Below are 22,598 nucleotides of genomic sequence, written 5' to 3' on the forward strand. Positions count from 1 at the left end.
ATAACTTTACCATGGCTAGCTAATGTATAGTAAAAGCACATTTTCCAATGGAACCTCATATTTAGTATTACATTACAAGAAGATAGTGGAAAATGTACCAATACCCATCTAAATGAAAGAATATGTCTATGTTACGAACAATAATATACTTAGATGTGTGCTCGTGTACTAGAAATGCCATGGGGGCTCCCATTGGGAAAGGCTTTGATGTTCCAAATGCTAATGTAAGCAGTAGAGTAGGCTCTTCTATTTCTTATCCAAGAGAACAATGAGTATTAAAGTGGTTTTTACAGTGTAGCAGAATTTGCAGAAATGTAATTAATAAGATAATTAGTCGTGTAACTTCTTATATATATTTTTCGATGGGGATAGGCTGTAATTTGTCAGGATTTCTCTTCATTCAATCTTTATGCCTCCTTTATCTTAGGACGTTAATGAAAATATAAGCTGATTTAATATTCAGCAAAAGCGCCCCTTTTACAGAAGGGGCGTTATTAAAAGGCTACTTTAAATAGACTTATATAGTCAAAGGAAAGTGATTGGGCTACTTTGACAAGCAACAAGAAATAGTATAGGGTACAGGCTTCAATGTACCAGGACGTCTTTTAATGCAACCTTTAGTCCTCTGTCAAAAGATTAGTGGAAATGATAGCGATAATTTCGAATAAAAATTATATAACTCTTGATATTGAGAAAGGGGTGGGGAGTAATTCATTTGACTAAAACATGGCTCAAAATACGCATTCACAGAAACCAGAATAAAATTAAGTACAAAAACTGCAATAATGCCCTTTTCCGTCTTTCTCTAATTTTACCAAGAGCAGAGGAGGTTTCATAATTAATATAAAAACTTGTTTTGCTAACTGTGGCAGCATTTAGGAAGCTCTAAAAGTTTTAGACCGTGAACTCTAAAACTCTAAAAGTTTCTTTAACTGTGGGACCAACTTTTGTAAATATAATCCCTATGTATATGTTAGAAGAGAATCGATTTAGTTTACACAAGCAATTAAATAATACTGTCTGGAACTATATAATCATACCAACTGTGATTAGCATAATATGAAAAGTTGCGTAGTTATACACCCAACAAACTGTTCTATCTGTATTTACTTTTCTCTTTCATGTCATAATGAACGTTAGTTTTCATTGTGCCACAATGTTAATTGGGAATCAGATATAAACTGCGAAAATTAGCCATTTTGTGTTCGAATTTGCATAATGTATGACAATTTATGCATAATTCATACATAATGTATGCAAATTAGACGACAATATTGATGGATAAATGTTTTCTTTTCCTCCATCCATAGCACGTTAGTACTGCCATTTGAGTAAAATGCCTAATTTTTGGTAATTGAAGTTTTTTGCACTATTCATGGAATTAGTATATAAGTAAACTCATTAATATGTATTTATGGTAATAAATGGTCATTTGCATAGATGTAGTGAATTCCTTGTGCCCGAATACTTTCTAACAACCCTTTTTAACACATAAATCATTATTTATTAAGTTTAAATCATTCAAAATCACACAAAAGCTTAATACAGTACTAATTTGAATAATGTATGCAAATTATGCTCTGAATATCACAAACAAATGAATTTAACGCAAATATTGAATATTACAAAGATACAGTTTTCTGATGTATAGTTTCTTTTCCTTTCATCATCATAAGATTGTCCCGAGTAAGACATGTTTTACTATTAATGCGGTTTTTCTAATGTTCAGAGCATTTTGCAGTTTTATGCATAAATTATGGTAATTAGGGATTATTTGCATATTTCACAAAGTTTGTTTGTCCAATGTTTTTCCCAAACCCTAAGACACATTTCTACTATTTATTATTTACATACCACATTTATTGATACTTTTATTCAAATTAGATTATCCAGAATCATTTGAAAAAGAGGCACTTTTTATTGAAAATTTGTATAATTTATGCAAATTAGGTAATGAAATGTATGGTTACCGCATTTTTTTTCATTAGTTTTCTTTTGCTACCTCCACACAGGCTTTGGGGGGGGAGAGAAGAAATCGAAGGAGAAGTGAGAGAGGAAAATGTAAAAGAGAATAAAGAAGAAAAAATGGACGCGTCGCAAAAAAGACAACAGAAGAGGAAAATAATGAAATGAAAAAAAAAAGATTAAGAGGAAGGAAAATAAAAGGAAGAAGAAAAGACGAAAATGAGAGTTGGGGGACCGACAAATACCTGTACCCTTCATTTAGAACAAAATAACTATTCAGCCTGCGCTTCGCGCCCGCATTGCCCGTTTGTTTCATTATTCATGTCTTGTTTTCAAGTCATCCTCGGTCTGTAAGATAAAACATCATTACAGAAGTGCTTAAAATGTCTCGTTTTTTCTCCCCGAATCAGGGGCGGAAATCTCTCCCAAAATTTTTTTTTTTTTTTGGGGGGGGCAAGGGGCTGGAAAATTTGACAAGCAAAAAAAAATTGTTCAAGAATTCATATGACACTCGATCTCTTTTCGATCTCTTTTAAGACTTACTTTATTATTCATGCATTACAGTTATAATCTGCTCTAGCTAACAATGAGCATAATAATATAGGCTGATCAATCGAGCTGATTTCTCTTAGAAAGTTGTACAAGCAAATATTACCACTATTCTTATTGAATGTTTCTTATGAGGTAGGCCTATACTGAATTATGACCTGAAATAAATTCAGACATTCCTACATTGTTTACATTTAATTTTCATCTCATATTAAATTCACGAGTTGAATTAGTAGAGTAATCAGGCGTTACCATGGCAACATACCATTACCATGCATTCAAATGAACTTATCCATGCAGAACACTCTGTTGTTTTCGATATTTAATTCAAATGAGTTGGTCAAACCTATATAGATTTTGGCATTTTCATTGTCATTTTCCACCATTCATCTTTTCCCACCATAATGTTGATTTATGATGGCAAGTCAATAAATGCCCCCAATGTACATGGCCAAAGTTCATTGACCTTAAATTACCTTTGACCGTGACATGACCTGAAACTCACTATAGGATTTTCACCGACTCCCTCATGATAGCTATAAAAACCTGTAGGCCTACCAGTATTTCAAACTTATGATTACATTTCACAAACTTATCCTGTTTTAAGATTTCAATGTTTACGACGCCGTCCGCGCGGCGCCGTCGGAAAAAGCGGCGCCCTGTCTCTGCAGGCAATCAAGACAATTGTATTTTTCTGCGGGAAAGATAAGCCGTTACCATGGCAATGGATCTTTTGCAAATACTTTGATGACTTTATAGGCCTATATCTAGAAATTAAATTTGGAAGGCTTAAAAATGATAGATTGGACCATTTAAATTGACAGGGTAATATGCCATATAGGCTCAATATGTTATTTTTTAAAAACATATTAATCAGTTGCCATGGCAACGGCGGAAGGAGGCATTTATGAAACTGGCAACAAGCGGATTCATGTTCAGCACCATATAAATAGAGGAAATGACACAAAAAATCAGATTCTAAAGAAAAGTCTACTTGAAAAATTATGACAATTCCGTTTAGGCCCTATACTCTTACAAGTATTATCATACTACAATCAGGTTGAGCGGAGTTAGGGCAGGCTGCTATCTCAAGGTATGCCCTCGCTAATTCATTCACACAACAAATATTCATTCTAGAAAAATTTGTCATGACGACATATCAGGACCTCCTGCACCTGCGACTCTCACATTTTCATTCATCATATAAGAATATAACATTTTTCACTGTTTTTAGGAGTTTTTAAAGTGATTGAAACAAAACCGTAATTTGGTGCAGTTGCGGTACAGTTGATCGAAGTTCAAACAGTTATCGGGTTACTTTACATTTAAAGCAGTATTTCACGATGATTTATTAAGGGATTGATTTTATTTTTCCACACTTTGTTTTTTCATGTAATGGTCTCCTCTTGGGTGCTTAATTATGCGAGTATACTAAACAATAAGGAATTTGGGACGAATTTAAAATGATAATCATAATAAGCAGCGTGCGCATCGCGCTTGTGAGGGTGAGCGAGAATTGGGCAGCGAACGGTACTGACATACAGCCTAGTTAATACAGTTACAGGGGTACATTTTATTATATTTATAATCTTATTAAATTCTTGTTCAATCTTAATCTTTTAATGGCCTTTTAAAGTTTTTAGTTTTAAGAGCATGGGTACCAGTACCACTTCATCAATCTGAGATTGTGAACTTGTGAACCTCACCCCTCCTCCCACTAAAAAGAAATTTCATTGCCCTTGCACAATATCATTATCAATTTATATTTTTATTCCTATATTTGCAGATGGGAGGTGAGGATGTCTATGTGTGTTATCATGAAAGTGACAACAAGTTTGCACAATTTCTAGCTGGTAAGCAAAATCAGGGAATAATTTTCCCGGTATCACATCGCAATTTACTCCACACTTTTTAAATACTGCTACACATACAGACATAAAGTCTTTTGTACAGCATATTTTAACATACAACTGTACATTACTAAGTTGAGACTTGAGAGCTTTTCTCTTAGGACCAAAAATGCTATTCATATTTGTAAAGCAAAATTACTCCCTGAAAATATAGATATTTGACTGACTGGGCTGAGACCCTGTGAGATTATGTAAAGTAATGTTACTTTATAACAGTGTAAACAAGGTTTTAAAATCCCCTAAATACCTACATGTATTGTATCAAATCAAAATAAATATCCATGGTTATTAGTACATGTGTTTATAAATAATGAAAACCTAATTGAAGAGAAATAAAAGGAAAGATAAAGTCTTTTCATTCACTTGCTCAGTTTTGAGTTTTAGCCTTGGATTTGTTTGAAAATCCTAGAATGTATCGATATTGCTATATACAATTACCTTTTCAATATGATTATTTTTCCTCACCTTGAACCTGGAAGTATGAGGTGCCCTGCATAGAAAAACAAATGTCTTAATTCTTCTGATTACTGTTTTGGATTTCACAGATAATTTAAGACAAAATGGGTTGGGAGTGTGGAGACCCAACACCGATGCCCCCTCCAGCAAAGGCAAAGCTCTTGTCGATGCCAAGGTAAACTAATATGTACCTAATGATTCGTAATGACATCTGGGTGAAATTCTGCAGAAATTAATCCCACCCCCATTCTATTTCTATGGACATTTCTATTTCCCCTCATTCATGAAATCCTGATTATATTAATATGAATTTCTCTAAGACTGAGTCCCCCAACATATAAAGTGTGAAATATCAAACAGGCACACAAAAATTATTTGGTCATTTGTATATATATATATTTGGGTATGTATCATAGTGATACTTGGATTTTATATGCCAACATTGTATTATATTTTTAGAGTTTTTCAAACAGGAATATGGAATAATTCATTGGTACTATCAAAAGAAAATTAGAAAATCAGTTCAGCCTTCAATTGCTACATTAAAAAAAAAATCTTATTGAAACAGGCTTGAAAAATATGCATAAAACAGCCAATTTGTGTATTTCTATCCGAACCACGGGTGCAAGAATTATCAAAACAGCTTTATTTATGTTTACAGGTCTGTCTTGTGATCTTGAGCGAGGCTTCCCTGCAGGATAAATCATGTGAAGATGCAATTTCTCTGGCATATATATCTGATAAACCTGTCTTCCCTGTAGCCATCAAAGCATTCCCAGATCTGGAAAAGAATCTCACCTTCTCCATGTAAGTTGCAAAGAAATTTTTGATATAAAGAAGAGGCATTTTTGTGGAAGACTAGAGTTATGTTTTTTTACCATAGTGATATCAAAACTAAATTACAAATCAAAATGTTTGCGTAATATAAATACTGACTAAATATGTGGATTGATCACTCTATTCACAGCCATTAACCCATTAGTGACTGAGCATACATATATGTAGGCTGGAGTCTATGGAAAATGTGTTATAGCAAAATTATCCAGTCTCCAACGGGTTAATATAAATGGCTCTGTTCTTCCTGAAAGTACAACAAAACTTACTAAAAAAAGATGTAAGATGTTATACACATATATAAAAGTACTTGTGCAATATTAAAAAAAATAGATAAAAAGATCATAATCAATGATTTAATGCACATCTAAATAGGTTAATAGGAAATTGACTCCCACCAACAAGAAAAATATTAAGGTTTATCTTGAAGTACAAAATGGTCCCCAGTCTTCTTTAAACCCAACATGTACATATTTATATTCCTCATAACAAATTGATTTTTGTATGAATTAATGTTTACGAAAAATGTAATGAAATGGAAGAAAATAAATGTTTATTTGAATTGAATTGAAAAAGTCATGCATCACAGCTTTAGGAAAACCCAAGGCCTTTTGTGGTCAAAATCTCCTATTCACATTTTTCATGTTTACTGCTCGTTTGTTTTTTAATCAGCAACGTCATATTAATCACGTAATAATTCATCTTTTCTTCCAGGAGGCTGATATTGGCCAAACTGAACTGGGTGTTCTTCATACCATCCGAGGACTCCTCCGAGTACCCCACCCAATCCCTGCCTGTCCTCATTTCATCCATGAAGCGGGAGATAGAAGCAGTCTCGCAACGTGACAAGCCCCAAGCTGGAGATATCGAAGGTAATCTCGAGGGTGGTGGTTCATCCCAACGAGCTTTCTACAAACGATGGAACAGCGTGAAAGATGACGTAGAGCAGATTGATTTCTGGGAGGAGAACTTTGGCAGTGCAAAAGAAGTCACATGGATCAAATTCAGGGAAGCTTTCCTGGATGTCTATGAAGAACAGATCAATGGTCAGTTTTTTCTATTGGAAAGTTATTTTTAAAGTAAATTTTTTCTCTTTTTTTGAAAGATTTTTTAAAGTTAGCATCTTTTTTGTAAGTTGTTTGAAAAAAGGAGAAAATCACAGAAGCAGATTGATGAAAGTTAAACGAAACCAGCCAAAATATATAAAGAAAATTAATATTTTTATGTTGTAATAAGTAGTAATCACTAGATCTATTATTCTGTACATATAGGTGGGGGATTTCATATTCGTCAAAAAGATCGTTGTTAGGAAGTGTACAGACAGACAACCACTTGTGCTCCTATTCCAATACACAAAATAAACATATCTTATATTCAGAATATTTTTCATTTATGAGGGCATATAACAAAAACAAATCTTGTAATCTAATCACCATTCCCATGGAAAAGGCAAAACCACAAAGTCCTGATAAAAATGACAAATAGAAGGGTTGTCCTAACCACTTCCCTAATCAAGAAGTTGACAGTTTGCAATTCCCATGGAATTAGTAATCTCATTTTTCAAACAGTCATTTTAATTTTCTTTAAAATTTTCAATATTCGGTTTCCTTTTTTTTCATTAGTACAAATCGTGAAGTTTGATTGGCCTTCTAATAGCTGACCGTGGGGGTCAATTGTTTTAATAATGTATTTTGATAATAATAGTTACATTTATAATTATATAGCGCTTTATACATTGGTTTATAAGTGCTTTACATTGTGACTATTATTACCCTGGTCATAGGATCCATCACTGTTCCACACATGAAGTGCACCATCTCCACTCCCTGGGGAGTATCCTGGCCAGGCAACCTTTTATCAGTGCACACATGCCAATGTTATCATAATTACTTTCACATCCTACCGGGTACCCATTTGACACCTGGGTGGAGACTGACAAATGTGGATAAGTGCCTTGCCAAAGGACATTAGCGCCGGATGGGATTCGAACCCTCCACCGTTGGTTTAAGAGTCAAGTGAATGAACCACTACACCTTCCATGACACATCCACAAGAAATGTGGAGGTCACATTTCAGAAATGTGACTCAGAATGACAATAAATGTTCTGGAATAACCAGAGCATTAATAATAGTATTGATTTAACATGCAGAATGCATCCATTAGTGTAAACACCCAATACTTATTGCTTGTTATTTGATTATATGGAACAAAAATGAACAAACTATTTAATATAATGTAATCTGTATTACAATCACAGCTGTACATAATGTGACTTAGGCTCCTGGCTCTTGTGGCTGTAATATAAAGCCTTTATAAATCCAAGTGATTACGTCAAATTTGTGGTTTGGTTCACTTTGCTTTGTTTTTATTGTCAGTGGAAATTATTATTTCAGACCTACAGTCACTTGAATCCCCCTCCCAACGATGATGAAAACCTGATGAAAAGTCCAGCTAAAGTAAAGTTGGGTAAAATTTGAATTTCCACAAATTTCAAGACTATTCTTCCTGTAGATTTTCAAGGTTATAAGTGTGATATTGTCAATACATAGATTTAAGTGTTCTACATATAAATTTACTTTAAAAACATAACTCTAAGATCTAAATTGATTCTGGTGTCTTGTGTTGCTAGATCAAATTACATCCAGCAATACCCAATGGATCATCAATATCCTGTATGGAGATGTCCTGGAGCTTAAAAAGACTGTATCAAAGAAGATGTACGATGATTTCTGTGGAGACGCATCCTGGGGTCCTGATCGATTCTTCCTACGTCTCATGGATTACGCCAAGGGGACTATCGCTATGAGAGGAGTCTTTAACATGAAGAGTACTGTCAGACTTGATGCTGTCCAGAACCTTGGTATGTGAATCTCAGTCATAATATGCTTCATTGTCGTTTACCTGCAAAAATTAATAGTACATGCATGATAAGTAAAGATTCATGCTTGCTCCGTAACAAATAACAACTCACTGTTGCGACTTTTTCGCAAATTATCACATGGCATCTATGGGCAAATGACAATTGCAATGAAGGGGAGGCCCTTATATTGTTTGAGATTTTGCAGCTTCTGTGTGCACAGGACTACATCCAGCTCGCGAAAGATGGCTAGGAATCTTTTTAATTGCCGGTTCCCACTTGTGTGACAAGTTGAAGCGGAGCCCTCTCTTGCGAGGGATGGGCTTTCCACTCTTTCGGCTTCCTTGATGCTACATTCAAAACACCTGGATTCCTTTTCCAACATACCTTAATACTTGTTTTATTCACAATAGCAAATTGGATGGACACCGTATGACATTTTATAGATTATGGAATGCATGCTGAAAATCAGGTTATATAGGGAAAATATAGGGTTTGCTGAAAGGATTACTTTTCAAGAAAAACTGATACTTAACATTATGATTCATTTCACCCTTTCCTTTACCAGGTCAGTTCCGTACTGCACCGGTGATAACATCTCTTCTCTCTTTACTTGATGACAAGGATGCTAATATGAGAGCTGTAGCAGCCATTGCTTTAGGAAAGACAGGTAGGATGAAGAGGTATCTCAGTTTTTGTCTCGCCTGCGTAGCGGAGCGAGACATAGGTATCACTATTTCCGGCGTCGTCGTCGTCGTCAACAATTGCGTTGTACACCCGGGGGGGGCCACTTCCATTCACGAGTGGATACCATGCGCGACCATGGGGTCTCGAAAAGCACCCTAAACACGTAATTTCCATATTCTGAAAATGCACCCCTTAACAAGTATTGGCGTGTGAAACCCTACCCTTAACAATTATTGGAAACAAAACGATACTCTTGGCAAATATTCCCTGAAATGAACCCCTAAACAAGTACAGGAATGTTTTATTGTTACGGGTCCTTCGGTCGTCGGCTTTACCTTATTTTGGTTTAGTACGACCCCACCTTCTACACTTTGCGCAAATCGGACTCTAAACACGAAGTGTTGGGGCAAAATGGACATCCTTTATAAAACATTTTAATTTTGTTTTATCATTCCCGCAAATTCGACCCTAAACACGTAATTTTCCTAGCGAAATAGACACCCTTTTTTCATTATTTTTGTGTTTTTGATATACCCTTATCACGTTACGTACGTAACGTGCCCTATCGTGAAAAGGACATCCTTTTTACGTGTTTTTTTGGTCGCGCATGGTATCCACTCGTCAATGTAAGTGGCCCCCCCGGGGTTGTACACCCAATAACTTTCTATAGCTTCGAGGTGGGATCACCAAATTCATACCAGAGGTCCATCTCCTGAAGGCACAGGTCAAGTTTGAATATGAATCGAATTTGAATAAGGTCAAAGGTCAATGAACTTTCCATGACTGGCACTGTGCTATGTTGTACACATAATAACTTTGTATATCTTCGAGGTGGGATCACCAAATTCATACCAGAGGTCCATCTCCTGAAGGCACAGGTCAAGTTCGAATATGAGTCGAAATGTGAATAAGGTCAAAGGTCAATGAACTTTCCATGACTGGCACTGTGCTGTGTTGTACACACAATAACTTTCTATAGCTTTGAGTTGGGATCGCCAAATTCATACCAGAGGTCCATCTCCTGAAGGCATAGGTCAAGTTCGAATATTAGTCGAATGTGAATAAGGTCAAAGGTCAATGAACTTTCCATGACTGGCACTGTGCTGTGTTGTACACACAATAACTTTCTATAGCTTCGAGTTGGGATCGCCAAATTCATACCAGAGGTCCATCTCCTGAAGGCACAGGTCAAGTTCGAATATTAGTCTAATGTGAATAAGGTCAAAGGTCAATGAACTTTCCATGACTGGCACTGTGCTGTGTTGTACACACAATAACTTTCTATAGCTTCGAGGTGAGATCGCCAAATTCATAACAGAGGTCCATCTCTTGAAGGTGCAGGTCAAGTTCAAATGTGAGCCGAATTTGAATAAGGTCAAAGGTCAATGAACTTTCCATGACTGGCACTGTGCTGTGCTGTACACACAATAATTTTCTATATCTTTGAGGTAGGATTGCCAAATTCATACAAGAGGTCCATCTTTTGAAGGTGCAGGTCAAGTTCGAATGTGAGTTGAATTTGATGAAGGTCAAAGGTCAATGAACTTTCCATGACTGGCACTGTGCTGTGTTGTACACATAATAAATTTTTATATCTTCGAGGTAGGATTGCCAAATTCATACAAGAGGTCCATCTCTTGAAGGTGCAGGTCAAGTTCAAATGTGAGTTGAATTTGATTAAGGTCAAAGGTCAATGAACTTTCCATGACTGGCACTGTGCTATTTTGTACACACAATAACTTTCTATAGCTTCGAGGTGGGATCGCCAAACTCGTAACAGAGGTCCATCTCTTGAAGGTGCAGGTCAGGTTCGAATGTGAGTTGAATTTTATTAAGGTCAAAGGTCAATGAACTTTCACACTACTTTGTTCCTCTAGTGACATGAACTTTATCATTTTATACTTTTTAACACTAACATTTTACTTCAGAACTCAGTACTCTCTATACCTGAACCAGATTTTGTATTTTACTTGTTTATTCTTTGAAAACTGTTATTTATTTAATGAGCTATAGTTCTTGGCACCATTTATAATATTCACACAAATTTGCCAATGGTACAATAGAAAAGCTGTCAAGGTTTCTTAAATGTTACCCTTTAGATTTGACATGCAGTCTCTTCATGACTGCAATATGCAGGCGAGACAACGCTTGGCGTTTGCCTTGTTTTAAATAATCACATTTGAATAATATTTGACCTTGATGTATTGTGACAAGTTTGTTCACGATCCTATACACCATGCTTAGTCTGCTCATGGAAACAGTATGTAAACATTTATTGAAATTATGGGGAAGACATATATTGAGTTATCTTGAAGTAAGTGGCTCTGATATTAAATAGAATCATGCAGCTCTTTTACATGTGTTTTAAACATAATTTTCGGATTTAAACTTTTGTTTACTCCCTTCTCTATTCCACCGCTCTGAATACAGAGGTGAGAAGCAAACGGGTCGTGACTAAGCTGATCTCTAAACTGACGGATGAAGATCGTTTGGTGAGAGAGGCAACATGTTTATCCCTTGGTCATCTCAAAGCCAAGTCTTCAGTGCCCAAGTTGGTTGAAAGATGGTCAGTACCTTATGTCAAAGTTTACAGACGGATTATCTCTTTGAATTCATTTACTTTCTCTTCTCATTCATGCAGCAGTGTATGATTGAATTATTAAAAAAATAATAATTTCAAGATAGAATGGGATGACAGTGCCTCCTGGCATGTCTGGCAAGCAAACGCCCCCTGCCCCCCTAAAAAGTACATAACTGTTTACCATTTCCTATTAGTAGGGTATTTACTTTTCAAGGGAAACTCCACTAGTTACAGCCCTGAATTTTTCCAAACCCATTACTAGTCCCCCCCCCCCTTCCTCCCTTCTCTCTCTCTCTCTTTCTCAAATTCTGTGTGGGGTGGAACTTTTTTGTTTTGTTTTGTTTATCATTGGCATCTCCTCTCTTGGAACCTCTATAAAGAAATATTCCATTCTCGACTTATCCACCACAGGAGGAGCGATGTGATATCAGATGTGAGAAAATCAGCAGAGATTGCACTGGAGCAGGTGGGTTCCGAAGAATCCCAGAATGCACTCCGGATGACGTACCTGCTCTCCCAGGAAATGACTAAACTTGAAGCGGAGGATGTGAGCTAGATAAGAAGGGAACAAGATAAAGTAGGCTGATAGGGGGGGGGGATTGGAAGTAGTACTAAATCCAAAGTTTTGAATCCAGTTTTGTCCCTGAAAACAGGGGTGGCCAGATTTCCCACACACTTGCAGCGCAGCAATCACCCTTGAGTAGCGGGCAACAATTTTTGAGATTTTGGAAGGGGCAGTTTGATAGAGTTATTATGAATTCTTATTTGCAGATAATTTGTAGGTAATTTACATGAATTCATAAACTAACAATAAAAGAAAATACAGCCTTATCAACGTCTGTAATTGAAAATGCAGATATATCTTTACATTAAGAATGTCTTTCATATTCTGCCTTCATCTCAGTTTTTGTCTTTTTTCATGTGAATTTAACTAAATTCATTTGCAATATTGCACTTATGCTAGTACTGCAACTATACTGCAAGAATCCAACAATATCATTATAAATCATAATCAGATCATATAAACCATGTATTCAATATTTTCCAGTCATAAAGAAGGCAATAAATATACATACAGATGGAATTTCTTATCCATGTTGATATTCCTTTGTAAGACTTTCAATCATCACTTTCTCAGAAATTCTTAGCCATTTGCAACATTTAGCTTGCCTGTAATTTTGCTTAGATTAGTTACTGCATAAATGCACCGATTAAATAGTGCGTTTTGTATAAATAATATGAAAAAAGATTTAAAAAATTGAAATGTAGTCTTGGAATAATTTCTTGGTTATAACTTGTTCAAATTATATCAACCTATAAGCTATTATATATATATTCCTGATTTATATATTCCTCAGTATCTGGTATCTTGGTCTGTTGAAGTGCAATAGATAATAGAGTAGTTTTGTATATTTTGCTATTTTGGGTTTTTTCACATAAAGATATGTTGTGTAGTGCGAAGAGCATTGGTGGTTAATTTCCAGAAGGTTTTTAAACCGATTGTAAAATAGCTGTTTGAACTTGCATACCATTTAACAAATATGCAGATGTTCACAGGTCAAAACAAGAAGAATGTATTATAGAGAACTTTTTATTATTTAATGATAAAACTTATCAAAATAATTTCACAATGGTACAAGTACATTTCATTCCAAATACATTGACATATTTATTAAAAATAGGGTTGTATATTTCACTCCATTCCACATACATGTACATCTATTTATCTCACAGAACTATTTATAAAGTACCTCTATACTGTAATTCAATAATGATCTTCTGCTGATGTTGTCCCTGCTTACCACATCTGCCAACTGTAGGTGGTTAACAGAAACATTATGGCCCAAATTCACAAAGGTGGTTTTGAAAACTCACGGTTGAGTCCATGGTTTATGCAGATTTCCTGTATAAATTACGCTTAATTTAGCGCGTATCGGGCGCGTGTATAAAAGATTCCAATGCTGATGCGCGCTTTTGTCACAGTGCGCCAAATTGACGCCTGTTGCCGTGGATATCCACGCTATTTTATTCATGAGTCTACTGTTTTTATTAATGAGTTCACTCTTCAAACAGTGGACTCATGAATAAAATAGCGTATCTAACCATGGTAACAGGCATCAATATGGCGCACTGTGACAAAAGCGCGCATCAGCATTGGACATCTTTTATACACGCGCCCGATACGCGCTAAATTAAGCGTAATTTATACAGGAAATCTGCATAAACCATGGCCTCAACCGTGGGTTTTCAAAACCACCTTTGTGAATTCGGGCCAATTGGTTTATAACTCATAATTGACAGATAACTACAAAATAAATTCCTGACACAGATTACCTGAACTCTTTCATTAAAACCAATTTTTTCAACTTAAAGTTATGAAACAGTGAAATAAAAAATGCTAGGGGATGTAGAATTAAAAAATATCAAACATGCATTACACTTGTACCAATGCAAACTTCGGTAGTGCAATTCCTGTTTTTGTAAGCTTTGCTTTTATACAATGACTATTCAAGACTATCAAAGTGAATTGATATGGTTTTTTTTTTCACATTTGTAAATCCACTTCTAGTATATGATTTAAAGTTCATTCTTGGTGCTGGTTTTGATGTTAAACGCACAATTTAGAATGCCTTTCTTATCTCTGAACTTTGTGGGTTTGAGGGCTTATTTTATTAACCTTAAAAATCCTAATTTACCTTGTATTTTAATAATATAGAGTCTCCAATAATATGAATTATGGCTCACATGGAAAGAAAATTAAATTAAGAAAATATTAAGAAATAGAATTCTAGGTATATTGCATGGGATTGTGGTTCATTGTGCAAGCAACATATACACCCATTTATTAACAACTTAAGAGAGATCAATACATGCATACATTATATTTTTCTTGTCAATTAAAAAAAATATTGTATGATTAAAAGAATTTAAGAAGTATATAATGTACATTGTGTCCCAGTAAAAAAAATAAACAGAGAATTGTGTTTTAACGTAACATTAGTAATCACAGATGTCATGAATTGATGACATGATTGTAAAGCAGTGTCCCTTTTTTAAAAATTTGTTGCAACTCATATGATGCTTCAACCACACATCAGTGAGTAAAACAATTTAAAGAAAGGATACCATAGTCATTTGGTGGATGGTATCTAAATTTTTTAAAAAAATCACGTCTCAGAAGTTCCACATGTGCCCTTTCATTCAAAGAAAATAAACAAGGATAACAAAGTTCTACTTTTTTTTCTCCAAATACAAGCATTTGTTTAATTTCATTAAATACATGCATTTTTCTCTGATTGCCTAACATAGCAATATCATGGTTCCCAAAGGAATTGATGTGAGGTTGATTGACAACAAAAAGAGGTGGTGAGTTTGTCCAAAGGTCAGCTTGTGAAAGTATCATTATTTCAAGAAAATAGAACATTGTTGTTTGTTTGTGATTTTCAGATACCATCAGCCAAATGATTTTTTATGTGCTTTCTTAAAAGAATGTTACTCATGAGTAGTATGTGTCATGTGAGTTGCATCAGATGAAAGAAGTGAAACTAAATAAGGTTTACAGTGAAATATCATTAGTTAATCACATCTGATGAAATATGAATAATTCTCAATTTTTTTCTGTGACACACTGTGTAAACAAAATAGAGATGCAAGTTCAAGTGTCGTTAACAGTTCATAATGTACTATCATAATTACTGTTATCTTTTATATAAGAAATTTGTGTCATTTTACATAACAGTTTATATTGCAAATTTTATACCATATTTTCTGATTTTGATGTGAAATAAATCCGCGTTTATTGCAACTCTTCAGAATGAGATCTACTTATGATTTTTGTGCAATTACTGTTTACTTTGTGTGTCAGTTAATCATACCCCCCCCCTTTTTTTTTTTAATGGGTCTCACTTTCCTAAAGCCTGTTCAGATATAGTTCGGGCAAACTTAGCAACCAAGATTACCACCATTTAAATTCAATAAAAATCTAGATAGTTGCTTTGCTACAAAAAGGGAAAATTTGAATTCCTATAAAAAAGTTAGCACAAAATATATCACAAGTAGTTTGTCCAATTTCAGGCAAGAATGCCCTTTGATAGTTGTGTGATACATGTAGCTGAAAATGCTGAGCTTGGTCATATATTCTAAACAATGCATGTACTGAATTACCCATGGCATAGTCTCAAGAAGGGGGAGGGGAGGCAAAAGATTGTATTCCCTTAACCCTACATGAGCTCAAGAAGGGTCGTATTTGAAAACCCCTACTATAATATGATAAATCTGTGTTCATAAACACAATCAGTTTCCCAGAGCCTTCGTACTTTACTTCTAATAGGCATTAAAATGTAATGGGACACTACTGAATGGAACAATTTTCAGATTCTTCTTTAGCATATTACCATAGACCTGTTTGGGTCGTTTCTCTATCTTGTCACAATTTTTACTTTTGTAATTTCCCTTTGTAGTATTAAAAGAATATAAATCAGATATTAATCAACCTTTAGTATATCACCATAAAACTCCCCATGATTTTTATACTGGGGTATGAGAGAGGGGATTTAAAACCATATACATTGAGGGGGAAGGTAATTCCTTCGGAAAATATATACCTGTACAGCATACCTGAGAATACCCTGAATAATGTTTATAAATATGTTTGGTCCATTTTAGAACAACATGTGGGAGCTTTCAATTATAAGTCAACCTTTCCACATGCATAGAGACTAAATGGTATTAGGCATTTCTAAGAACTGAGGTACAATATGTCATTTGTCAATTATAATTGTTTACGATTAAGATAGGATAAATCATCAATAATTCTTGGTGTCATTTTTTTATGGAAGATACATAAGTAGTATATGGCATGTCATTGTATAATTCAGAATATGTAATGTATGAAAGTGTCAGCCTGGGCAAGCCTTGTGTGTAACTTGAGGGGGACAATTTGTACTACCTAGAGGTCCCCGCAGATGACTTGCGCCTGTTTTTATTTCACTTTATGAAGTATCAATTGGCCTGTCCACCACAAACTTGCTTTCAACACTAGCAAAATACCAAAAAGCATCTAAGCACATTTTCGGTGAAAAACTGACAAAAAATAATTAAGAAAATCTTTTTTTAGTATTTATAGCTCTTATTTATTAGTATCTCCTCATTGTATTTGAGGTATACAAGATAAATAACCAGGAATAAATTGATAAAACATCAATACAATTATTGAAGCACAATTTGAAAATGTTTATCTTTCTGAAACAGCTTCCAGGTCGATCCTTGGCCAGGATATTTGTCAATGTTATTAATATTATTATTTCAGTCCTCTTTGGCATCAACAAAGTTCAGCAGAAGACATCTCTGAAAGCTTCCTTTTCTAAATCACTGAGGTCAGGGTGCCAAAGGTCAACCATTAGAATGACCCTTGACCCATCAATACCGTTCACTGATCCTTCATTTGCATTGACTGCTTCATGTAAAAAGGAGTCATCAAACAAGAGACAATCCTCTTCTTTCCATTGCTTGCATTCACCAGCCACTGTCAATGAGCAATTATCTGGGATCTGAATGCCTGTACAGATGGGAAAAACAAAACATGTTCAAAAGTTGTTATTATTTCGGCTACAATCAGACAATTGCAAATACAAATATATGATAATTAATATGTAATCCAACTTGTATTACATGATTATATTGAAAAAAAAATGACAAGATACTTCACTTACATTCCTATTCCTCCAATGTTGTTACAATTACTTTCTAGGCTGGTCGACAAAGGGCAAGAAGATGTTGCTATCCTGTGGAACCTCAACATAATAAAACCTTATAATCAAAGCACTCTATCAAATAACCAGGGGCATTTCATAAAGTTTAGTTATGCACAATGCTAAGTATGACTGGTGACCACTTCTTGTGCTACATGAGAATGAGGAGATATTTTTCCTGTCTTAAAACCATGGGATTGCACTTCCAAAAACCCTAAAACCATAAAAAAATAAAATGAAATAAGATTTTAGGGTGTAATAGTACCTAAATGACACCTAAGGCGGATATTACATGGTCCGTAGTGAGGGGATATGTGGGAACCTGGCTGTAGAACAGAGAAGCAGGCGTATCCAAATGACACTCCCTGCATGAAGGTCTCCAACTTCTCTAATACTTTCACAGTCCTTGCACATTTCAAGCAGTTATCCTCTATCCTTCTGCCTTGGTTAAACAGATGGAAGACATTCCACGACCCAGAGGGTACATTATTCACAGACCACCCGCTGCTGTCACCTTCCAAATATCTTGCATAAATGCTTTCAAACTCCTGTTTGATGACTCCAAACTTGTCTTTTAATATATGAACGTCACTCCTATGCGCTTTGCTAGATACAGCCTCAATGTCATACCATGGGTAGCCTTGAAGTATGGGATAGGAGTAAACCATTGGATTTTGAAGCTTTATCGTTTTCTCCTCAATGTCAGCTTTGTCAGATACACCATCCATACATCCTCCTAGCGTGTCTTGTCGAAAGCTTGCGCATAAATCTTTAAGGAAGAGTTGGTTCTCCGAGCATTGCTTCTCCAAAAACTCTCCAAGTCTTTCGTTCCACAGCAGGTGATTGTCTTTCCTTGGTTTACATCTGACACAGTCTGGTTGATGACATTGAGCGTAGTCTCCCAATACATCGGGCTTTGATACTTCATCTGCCTAAACAACAATTTAGAAATTACTAACATAGACATAACAGTATTTTGTTTTTAAATAGAAAACAGCACATGAAGAGAATGCTATTTGTCAAAAGGAGCAAGTGTGCTAAAACATTTTGCAACCGTATGTTTTCGCATCAAAGTTAGTTCTATTCTATGAAATTATTCATTTTACTGCATGCAAAATAATTTGTAATTTGTATTCTTTCAATAAAAAAATATAGGCCTACTAGTATTCATGAAATCTAGGGGAAAAAACATAAATTTCATTTATATCAGGATAAATTGTTTTCATTTCACCAATATATTGGTAATACACAAAGCATCATCTCACTCTCGATGCACACAAGTTTGTAACATATGACACTTGGAGCGGATCCAAGATTTTTTGAAAGGGGGGGCACATTTTCCAGAGGAAAACATTTGACAAGCAAAAAAAATGGTTCTAACCAAAAAAAAAAAAAAAAAAAAAAAAAAGGTCTTCACTTTCAAAAGGGTGGGCACACTTTGGTTTTCACTGCATTTTTACATTACAAATTTTAATTGTGCCTCTCAAAAGGGGGGCACAGACGGGCTCTGCCCCCCCCCCCCCCTTGATCCGCCAGTGACTGGAGTCATAAAATCTACATAACATCAGCAACTGCTACTGAAACCATCAGTCACTAAATTATTTTGAGAGATATATCAGACCTTGCTAAAAAAAAAAAAAAGCAACACTGGTGGATCCAGGGGGGGGGGCACAGCCAGCCCATGCCCCCCCCCCCTTTTGAGAGGCACAATTAAAAATTTGTAATGTAAAAATGTGGGCCCCCCTTTTGAAAGTGAAGACCCTTTTTCTTTTTTGCTTGTCATATTTTTTCGTGGACGAAATACCCTTAATTTTTGGTTAAAAACATTTGCGTCTTTTGGGGGTTTTTCTTCTTTTTTTTTTGCTTGTCAAATTTTTCCTCGGGAAAACGTGCCTCCCCCTTTTGGGAAATCTTGGATCCGCCCCTGCCTTGCAAAGTGTTTAATGGGCATTAACTGGCCTACTTAACACTTGTACAATCACAAACTGGAGTAGACTATGCGTCAGAAAAATATATGAGACCCCTACAAGCAGTGGCGGACCGTGACCCGGAGGAGACAAAGCATTGGAGGGGCACAACATTGTTCACAAACAATACAGTGCCCCTCCAATCATTGTCTCCTCCGGGTCATGGTCCGCCACTGCCTACAAGCATTACCTGGGAACCTGGTGAAAATTATTCACTGGTAAATCAAGTGCAGAACTTATCAAAGCTATTATTGCTTACTTTCTTTGCATCCTGTTCTGATGTCTCTGCTTTCCTTCCTTTGATGAAGATGTATAAAAGCAACAAAAGTCCTGCTGCGGTGGTCAGTACATGCTGGGAATAAAACTCCCATGTAGAATCACCCTCCTCTTCGTTTAGATCCATGTTCCGTCAGGGGAAGCAAACCTGCCTTGGTCTTAAAATAATTTTCCTGAAAGCAAAACCAAAAATAAGAAAAGAAGAATGGTGAAGTTTTAAAGTCAAATCCACTTTGACCCCCCCCCCTCAAAAAAAAAAAGGCATGCCAAAAAAGGAGTCAAGATCATCATACTCATAGACATATTATTATTAGATGGCAATCCAACAATGAAAGTCATCGCCGACAAATATTGATTCTTATAATAATTTAATTATTGGAATGGAAAGTACCTGTTTTGTAGCCCCACCTATATTGAAGTTAACTTTCAAGTTTCAAACAAATGAATTTTATACGCACTTTTCTTTTGAACAGTAGATCAATCAAGACCGACCAGGCCAGATGCCTTGATGAGCACGGCGACCCAGCATCGTGTATCATCAACGGTTCACTTCAGGACAGCATTCACTCACTCATTCAATGAACAAGGTTAGGATTTTATTACCATTCACCTAAGTTCAGCATCATGTCTCATGACTCGTGTAAAAAAAGTCAGTGTCGAGTGGCATAGCACTTAGCAGTATTCAGTACAGCCAGGCATATGACTGGTAGTGGTAGACAGGATAGGATAATCGTTTTTTGCAGGAGATTCATTAAAAAAATTCTTATACTTCACTTCCATTCCAATCAGAGTGAAGCCGACAGGTCGTTCAGCTCAGCAGGACAACCAATATTGCAATGCAAGAATCGAGAAAGGCTTCCTTGCAATGCAGTGTAATAGTGCAGTGGTTTACAACGTGTACGTGTATTGGTATTTTGTTTTCCTCAGCTCAGCAGCTCGCAGCGCTTTCGTAGATAGTCTATTTAAACTAAGCTTGTTATTGAACTTATTCGTCATTTTTAATTTATTTAAGTCTAGAGACAAATTATTGATTTATTAAATTTTATTCAGTATCTTGAGCAAATACTAATAATATATTTAATTGATATTATCATGATAGGTATCATGAGATATGCTAAAAATAATGAAAGTTACTGTAGATCTAGAAGCAAGATAAGGCTAAAATAGGGAAATTCCCTAAAACTGGGCGTTGTCTCGGACGCGACGCGGCTCGGCCGGTATACTCTAGCTCTGGAGGTTGGTAAGTGGCCATGGCGTACGGGGGGGGGGGGGGGTACTTAGATTTGGTTTGGCCGGGGTGTGCGGCTGAAGGTTCAAAACCCATACCCATATTTACGGGTCATTGTGGCTAAAAAGGTACCCATTATTTAGACCAAAAGCTTCGGTCTCTGTTATGTTGGTTGTTCAGCTGAACTCCGTTGGCTTCACTCACCAAATACAGAGACCGAAGTTCTAGCGCGATCTGTACAGGGGACTCAATGGCCATATGTTTATGTACTTAAGATCGGATAAAACGGGGAAGTGAATTTGCGTGACAGCTGAGGTAAGTCACTGTTTTTGTTCCTTTTAACTTGATTTTTCTCCGTTTTTTGGCAATTAATGCCAAGAGGGAATATTAATTTGCATTTTGGTCGCGTTAATTTTCAAAATTTTTATTCATTAAAGACAAAAATTGAAGAGCCCCGACGGGGGGATTTTGCATTGCAAGTCCCCTAATGGTGGCTGCACGCTAGCGAGCCGTCTGTGTACGAGGAGACAAAAAAAAAAAAAAAAAGTTAAAAAACTCCTCGAAACAGACGGCTGCCAGCTGTCTACCCATTATTATGGATTTATTACAGGGGCGGATCCAGGATTTTCCAAAAGGGGGGGGGGGGGGGGCACATTTTCACCTTGAAAATTTGACAAGCAAAACAATTTTGTTTAAAAGGTTATCACCCAAAATGTAAGTTCATTTCGAATTTGCACCTAAGACATTGGATGAGAATATGTACCCATGTTTAAGGCCAATGTCTAAAAATCGGGGGCCATGTTCAGGGATTTTCCGGCATAAAACCATACTAGTCAGGCAGCATATGTAATTTACTTCGACAATTTGGCTAAGTCTGATATTTCACTTTTATGTAATTGGTGACATCACAAGGAACAACTTTCAACTTGGTGACAAAATTCTAATGGTCATCTTGACCATGTTAGCGGTCAAAATGGGGTCAATTTTTTCAAATTGCCCTGATTCTGTCGAGTGACACATCAAATTGTTTGTCTTGTTATACTGAACAAAAAAGTGTACACAATCATATACTCTTGACCTTTTGTTAAAAAGTTATGACCGGAAATGTCAAAAGGTCAACGAACTTTCGTTTAATGGCAAATTACACTGAAGGTGTGAAGAAAGCTCATTTTCCGTGTTTTTATGCATGTGGGTACATTTTTATTTTCGATTTTGATAAGTCCATCATCAGAAGTCCTTATCCAGAAGATATAAAGGGTCAAAACAAGGTCAGGGAAAGGTCAAAAGGTCAACAAACTTCCATTGGAAGCCAAAATACACGTCTAAAAGCGGTTAGAAGTTTAGAAGTCTTATTTTTCGTGGGTTATTTATTTTGAAAAGTCTCTATCAAGGAAGACATTATAAAGGGGTCCAATGTGCTTATTTAGGAACATATATAGATAAACAGAGATAGACGTCGAATATATTCAATGTGGTATCATTGCAGGAATACCTTGAAACGACTTGACAAACCGTAATGCCCTTAATAGTCGTATCA

General features: G+C 35.9%; 2 protein-coding genes across 2 annotated transcripts; one reads left to right on the forward strand and one right to left on the reverse strand.

Moving 5' to 3' along the window:
• Nucleotides 1-4,260: 4,260 nt before the first annotated feature.
• Nucleotides 4,261-13,373, forward strand: LOC129273084 (uncharacterized). Its single transcript, XM_064115023.1, has 8 exons — nt 4,261-4,367; nt 4,970-5,055; nt 5,542-5,687; nt 6,429-6,760; nt 8,345-8,575; nt 9,141-9,242; nt 11,690-11,825; nt 12,252-13,373. Exons 1-8 carry the CDS (start codon nt 4,301-4,303, stop codon nt 12,394-12,396), a joined length of 1,245 nt encoding a protein of 414 aa, XP_063971093.1. The 5' UTR covers nt 4,261-4,300; the 3' UTR covers nt 12,397-13,373.
• A 1,525-nt stretch (nt 13,374-14,898) lies between these two features.
• LOC129273095 (aspartate beta-hydroxylase domain-containing protein 2-like) lies at nt 14,899-20,802 on the reverse strand. Its single transcript, XM_064115034.1, has 4 exons — nt 20,292-20,802; nt 19,817-20,006; nt 17,856-18,522; nt 14,899-17,397 (listed from the first exon to the last, which is right to left on the reverse strand). The coding sequence occupies exons 2-4, from the start codon at nt 19,958-19,960 to the stop codon at nt 17,171-17,173; spliced, it is 1,038 nt and encodes a 345-aa protein (XP_063971104.1). The 5' UTR covers nt 19,961-20,006; nt 20,292-20,802; the 3' UTR covers nt 14,899-17,170.
• Between the last annotated feature and the right edge of the window lie 1,796 nt (nt 20,803-22,598).

The sequence above is a fragment of the Lytechinus pictus genome, chromosome 2, assembly GCF_037042905.1.
Source record: "Lytechinus pictus isolate F3 Inbred chromosome 2, Lp3.0, whole genome shotgun sequence".
Classification (NCBI taxonomy): Eukaryota; Metazoa; Echinodermata; class Echinoidea; order Temnopleuroida; family Toxopneustidae; genus Lytechinus; species Lytechinus pictus.

Excerpts from the sequence above, each read along its gene's own strand:
- LOC129273084 (XM_064115023.1), top strand. The coding sequence starts at position 4,301 with ATGGGAGGTGAGGATGTCTATGTGTGTTATCATGAAAGTGACAACAAG. Across the intron at positions 5,688-6,428 it reads AAGAATCTCACCTTCTCCAT|GAGGCTGATATTGGCCAAAC; the intron begins GTAAGTTGCAAA and ends CTTTTCTTCCAG. Across the intron at positions 6,761-8,344 it reads CTATGAAGAACAGATCAATG|ATCAAATTACATCCAGCAAT; the intron begins GTCAGTTTTTTC and ends TTGTGTTGCTAG.
- LOC129273095 (XM_064115034.1), bottom strand. The coding sequence starts at position 19,960 with ATGGATCTAAACGAAGAGGAGGGTGATTCTACATGGGAGTTTTATTCC. Across the intron at positions 18,523-19,816 it reads CAGAACAGGATGCAAAGAAA|GCAGATGAAGTATCAAAGCC; the intron begins GTAAGCAATAAT and ends ATTGTTGTTTAG. Across the intron at positions 17,398-17,855 it reads CCGCCTTAGGTGTCATTTAG|GCATTCAGATCCCAGATAAT; the intron begins GTACTATTACAC and ends CCATCTGTACAG.